Here is a 5707-nt window from a genome sequence, read left to right on the forward strand (position 1 = left end):
TGAACTTGATTGTAGAAATGGTTCTTCATACACAAGGCCGTCACTCGAAACGCATTCAAAATTTTGCACGTTACCAGCGGTCCTCCGAGATGTCAATACAAGGACCTGATCGTCGATATAAGTGCAAGTTACCGCCTATACTAGTGAGTCCACCTTTCAATGGTTGAGGTTTTATCCAAACATTTACCATATTTGGCTTGTGCTCGATTGAGTTCGGCCTTGGGTACAATGTCAGGTTCAATGAACAGGCTGCTTGAAGTCAACAAAACTGCGATGATGGTTAGGAATGGCATTGGTTGTCCTAGTAAAATGTAAGCGAAGGCCGGAAAACACACATTATGGTTATTAAGGTCCATGTTTTGATGGGTGTGTTATTTGAATTTTAGTAGAAAGAGATGTTTTGTTGTATTTTGTAAACATGTATACATGGTACAATTTAAAGAATAAATCACTCAAAAAACGGTCATTACCCCTTATGGCGTAAACCACGCTCACACCCTTCAGCGTTATGTATGTATCCTAAATCAAACCGATTAAGCCGACAACAACAATGGGTATCATTCAATTTCCACGAATCCTAAATCCACAAACAGAACACACCCTAAGTCATGCCACGCTTTTCACACAACTCCATTCAACTCTCATGCTAATAATAAAAGGGGTATGGTAGCTAGTTTTTGACATTACAGCAATACACACGCGAGTGGCGAAATTGAATAGACAATAATACTAGAACCAACCACAATCAGAAAAATGCACCTCTATAAAACTGTTTAGCTAGACATCATCACTTGATCAATCGATTGAAGGGCTTGGTTCGCAAAATAACGCACGTCCACATCTGGGTCCTCTGCCAGCTCTACCAGGCACGGCTTGATGCTTTTCTCAACCACCTGAATCATATGTATACTTTAGTTTAAAAATGCATAAATCAGTCGGTTCGGGTTGACACTTGTTTGTCCATTTTCAAAACTTATTTTTCACAACGTTTACACAGTAAAATAACTACAAAAAAAAAAACAAAAGATCGAAGGATGACAAAATATAATATAATATAGTAACACGTACCGAATGGTCAACTATAGGAACTAGTGATTGCAAGACCTTTGCAACGTTAAACTTGATATTCGGCACTCTGAAAAAGAAAACATTGATGATACATATATAACAAAAAAGAAAAAAATAAAATAAAAATTCAACAAATGCAATCACCTGTCCTTTGATGCAGCAACAACTACAGGAAGCAGTTTAGAACAAGTGATCTCTGAGCCCATAACAGGGGCCAGTAAAGAAATAGCACGAAGAACCGTCATACGATACAAGTAATGTGGGTTCTTAATCATATCCAACACCTAACAACAAAAACAATAACATAAATTACACATAAGTAAACGACTATGTCAGCCATGAGAGTCAAGACTCATACCTGTGGTACTATGTGCTGCATTGCCCAATCTGGACCGAATTCCTCTGCAAGGCGTTTTAAGTTATTTGCAGCAGCATCTCTGATAGAGTAAACCTGTGAAACACACCATTAATTGTAATTTGTAAGCCACAAATGAAATAAGTATAATAAGTTAATACTTAATATAACATAGAAATATATTAAAAGTTAACAACCTTGTCTTGTAACCATTGCATGCAAAGAGCACCAAGTTTATCATCAAAAAATCCTACACCTAATTGGCTAGCCAATAGAGGTATGTACTCAATGATTGCCAAACGAACTCTCCAATGTCTATCCTCTGCAAGTTCAACAATTGCTGGCAGTAAAGATTGAGACAAAAGATCAATTCCAATAACCTGTACAAACAGCCAAACAATATGAGACAGTTTATAAAAAGCAGGTCCAAGTATTAAGAAAAAGCATCAAATAAAAGATTTATTTTAATACCTGGTTCACTTGATCTAGCTTGCTAATAATATTGAGTCGTACATCAGGAAACTCGTCTTTTAGAAGTGAGAGAAATATAGGAAGAAGTTGCTCGATTGTTGCCTCCTGCAAATTACCAACAGAAACTATTAAAACTTGCAATTGCCATACATACAATATTAAATACCCTATTTTTTAAAAAATATATACACCTTCTAGAGTTAGTATAATTGTAAAAATTATTACCTTTCCTAGAACGGGAGCCATGCCCATTATAACAGATGCAAGAGCAGACCTAACATGCTGAGAAGAATCCGATGACAACTCCTGCACAATAATAATATTAACATATTAATTTTTCTTAATATTCAAGAAACAAGAAACATCTGTAAATTATGATAAAGATTAGAAAAAGATGTGCTTTTGCCAACAATATACCTTTACACATGGAAGAATATGCTGAATTGCATGTTCCGAGCTAAGAATTCTACTGAACTTGGTAACTTTACCAGCAGCTGCAATACGAACTTCAGCTTCGTTATCACGAAGCAGCCTCACATATGCTGGGACCAATTCCGTCCTATAATAATAAACATAATTAACAGATATAATAACTGGTATAAAATTAAAAATCACGCAAGTGCTGTTATTCAGTATAGAAGTACATGTTTGAAATGGATAGAAAAACTTTAATAATGAAATAAACAAGAAAGATTCAATTTGTACATACTTGGTTGGTTCCGGGCCCACAGCTTCGCATAGTTCATACAACTGATTAGCAACCATGTAGCGTACACGCCAAGATTTGTCCTGATTTAAGAGAAACCATTCAAACAGTAAGTAATCTAAGAAAAATACTCGAAAAAGATTGGTTAAAAAAACTAATAGAATTGATCTGATTGGCAATAACTACTCACGTCGATCAGAATCAAAGAACACAAAAATAACCCAAATCTAGGTAACTATAAACGATCATGACAAATGTAAAAATAAAAAGAACACACCTGAGAGAAATTAACAATGACGGGGAGAATATGTGCAACACAGTCTTGGGGTTCTAGCAACTTCCCAAGAGAAGCACAACCCTCAACAGCTAGTAAACGAACTGAATCTTGATCTATAACAAAAAGAAAATGATGAGTTGCTTTCATCACAAGTTATTCTTCATCAGAATATAATTAACTTGACATCTAAAACATAAAACAATTGAAATAAACAATATACCATCTTGTGTAAGATCCTCGAAGATTTGCATGATGTCAGTCTTGAGATGAGCAGGCTCCACAGTAGCAGCAAACTTCCCCAAATTTGTTGCAGCAGCTCTCCGAACCATTGGCATGTCATCTTGACATAACTGACTAAACACTGTTCTCAGTTCAGCCTTTAACGGCTCTGATGCACTAGGATAAGCAATGTGAAACAGCCCACAAGCGGAAACCCTAGCAGTGAACCATTCACCACCTGCCAACCTCTGCAAGCATATAAATAATGACACAAGGTGAAATATAAAGAACGTTATAATCCAAGTATGAAGAAAGATTAATAATATGTGATTACAAAATATACCAAACCAACCTTAACTAAAGGCACAAAATAATCAACCAAATCAGATTCTCTCATTTGTGAACCAATCCTGCACAGCGACTCCACAGCTTTGTCCCTCACGCACGTCTCTTCAACCGTACATAAGGTTTCAAGAGGAGGTAACAACACATGTGCAAACTCAATTCCTCCAACATAAGGAATAAAAACACCCAATTCCTCAGCCATTGCAAGAAGAACTTCATCATCATCGTCATTGTTTTCACTCAAAAAAGGAATCAACTCCTTCCTCGTCCTTTCCTCTCCTAAAGCACGAGCAATTGTAGACAACCTTCTAATGGAGTTCAACCGCAGTTGGATATCATCGTTCTTCAGCTCATCTATCAACACCGCTATGGGGTACAAAGGCTCATCAACCATGGACATTTTTTAAACCTAACAGTAATATAGAAAAATCAAAGGGATTAATTTCCGACTTCTCAAGCTTCTTGGTAAAAATAAAATTGATGACACAATCAGCAATTCAGCAGTTAAAATCATTTAACTAATTTACACATTTTTTAAGCCTAAGTCCTAAACCTAACAGTAATATGAGAAAATATAAGTCAGATATTAACTTCTTCAATTTTGTAAAATCGCGGTTAGGTTTGAACACACTCACATTTGTTAGGGTTAATTTATTTCAAGTATTGCATATTAGTTTAACTGATCTTAACTACTGTCTGCTGGTGGTGTGGTTGATTTCATTTCTACTGAAACTGTCGATAAATCAAAAACTTAATTCTTAAACTTTCTCTTGTTGCTGTTAGGTTTAGGTTGAAACAATGTTTAAATTAACTTACTGATCTTAACAGCTGATAATGTTGTTGATTTCAATTCTACCGGAAAGTCGAGAAATCGAAAATTAATTTCGTTAATTTTAAGTTTTGGTTTAAGCAGCGTAAATTAATTTACTGATCTTAACTGTTGCAAATGTCATCGATTTCATTTCTACCGGAAAGTTCAGTAGAGATGAAACCAATAGCATATCAGCAGTTAATATCAGTTAATTAATCTACACCTCGTTTAAAACTTAAACCTAAACCTAACAATAATTTGAGAAAAATTGAAGCAATTAGTTTCCAATTTCACAAACTTTTCGGCAGAATCGATATCAATGACCGTATCAGCAATTAATATCAGTAACAAAATTTACACATTCTTTAAACCTAACACTAATACGAGAAAATTAACACAAAATTAATTTCTAACTTCTCGACTCCGGTACAAATGAAATCAGTAACCGTACCAGCAGTTAAGCTCAGTAAATTTGTATACAACACTTCAAACAGATTAACCCTAACAAACGTTAGCTCCAAATAAAACCTAGAATCACACATCTAGAGGCGAATTACCCCTAAGTCAATTGACCGTATGAAATTACAAAACCGCGAAATAGGATAATCGATAACTCTAGAACATGAAACCTAGGGTTAACTAAGTGTTATCGATTTACGTTAATTTCGATGGACTAACAGCAGTTAGGATCAGCAAAGTAAAATACAACCTAAACCTAACACTAATACGAGAAAAATAACAAAAATAATTTCTAACTTCTCGACTTTCCGGTACAAATGAAATCGGTGACCGCATCAACAGTTGAAACCAGTAATTTAATACACAACACTTCACACATATTAGCCCTAACAAATGCGAGATCCGAATATAACCTAAAATAACGAATCCATAGGCAGATTAAACCTAACAATTGACCGTATGAAATGATGAAATCAGATAATCGATAACTCTAGAACATGAAAGCTAGGGTTAACTAGGTGTTATCAAATTACGTGTAATTTGGCTCGAATAAATGATAATTTGAAGGATTAAACTGTAAGGAATCGAAATGGAAGAGACGAATGTTACCGGCGGTGAAAGATTGATTCGAAGCAGCTTCTGTTTGGTTCGTTGAGCACCACAAAGGGTAAAGCAAGCGACTTGGTATTCTACGGAAATAATAATATTATTATTATACCAAATGAAATGAAATTTTTAAGCTCATGTACACTGTATTTATTAATAGTTTTTTTTTCAAATATCATGATAATCGTTTTTCGATCAGTGAAAAACTTTCACCAAAGGTCAACGTTCATTTAGTTTAAGAATTCAACTAGTTAACATCACAACTCGTCTAGTCTCCCATTGGTGCCATTAAAACTAAATATTAGAGAAACATGGATCACATGGAACACAAAGTTTCTTCTTTACCACCGTCTACAAACTCATATCAAACCTAGGTCATATATATTTGTT

At 35.0% G+C, this 5707-nt stretch overlaps 1 protein-coding gene across 1 annotated transcript; it reads right to left on the reverse strand.

The window, feature by feature from the left end:
• Positions 1–617: 617 nt before the first annotated feature.
• LOC143581446 (uncharacterized) lies at positions 618–5427 on the reverse strand. The gene is made up of 13 exons (XM_077064231.1): positions 5321–5427; positions 3449–3850; positions 3098–3344; positions 2878–2990; positions 2604–2683; positions 2312–2453; positions 2120–2200; positions 1895–1999; positions 1621–1803; positions 1427–1519; positions 1213–1352; positions 1069–1135; positions 618–893 (listed from the first exon to the last, which is right to left on the reverse strand). Exons 2-13 carry the CDS (start codon positions 3839–3841, stop codon positions 774–776), a joined length of 1764 nt encoding a protein of 587 aa, XP_076920346.1. The 5' UTR covers positions 3842–3850; positions 5321–5427; the 3' UTR covers positions 618–773.
• Positions 5428–5707: the final 280 nt, after the last annotated feature.

This window comes from Bidens hawaiensis, unplaced genomic scaffold (genome assembly GCF_021521415.1).
Source record: "Bidens hawaiensis isolate Kalapana, Puna unplaced genomic scaffold, B.hawaiensis_p1.1 tig00030951_1, whole genome shotgun sequence".
NCBI classification, from domain to species: Eukaryota; Viridiplantae; Streptophyta; class Magnoliopsida; order Asterales; family Asteraceae; genus Bidens; species Bidens hawaiensis.

What these genes read in the sequence shown, in the direction of transcription:
- LOC143581446 (XM_077064231.1), bottom strand. Translation starts at nt 3,841, where the DNA reads ATGTCCATGGTTGATGAGCCTTTGTACCCCATAGCGGTGTTGATAGAT. An exon ending in TGCAATGGTTACAAGACAAG is followed by an intron (nt 1,520 to 1,620) that starts GTTGTTAACTTT and finishes TGTGTTTCACAG; the next exon opens with GTTTACTCTATCAGAGATGC. An exon ending in TGCAGCACATAGTACCACAG is followed by an intron (nt 1,353 to 1,426) that starts GTATGAGTCTTG and finishes TTTTGTTGTTAG; the next exon opens with GTGTTGGATATGATTAAGAA.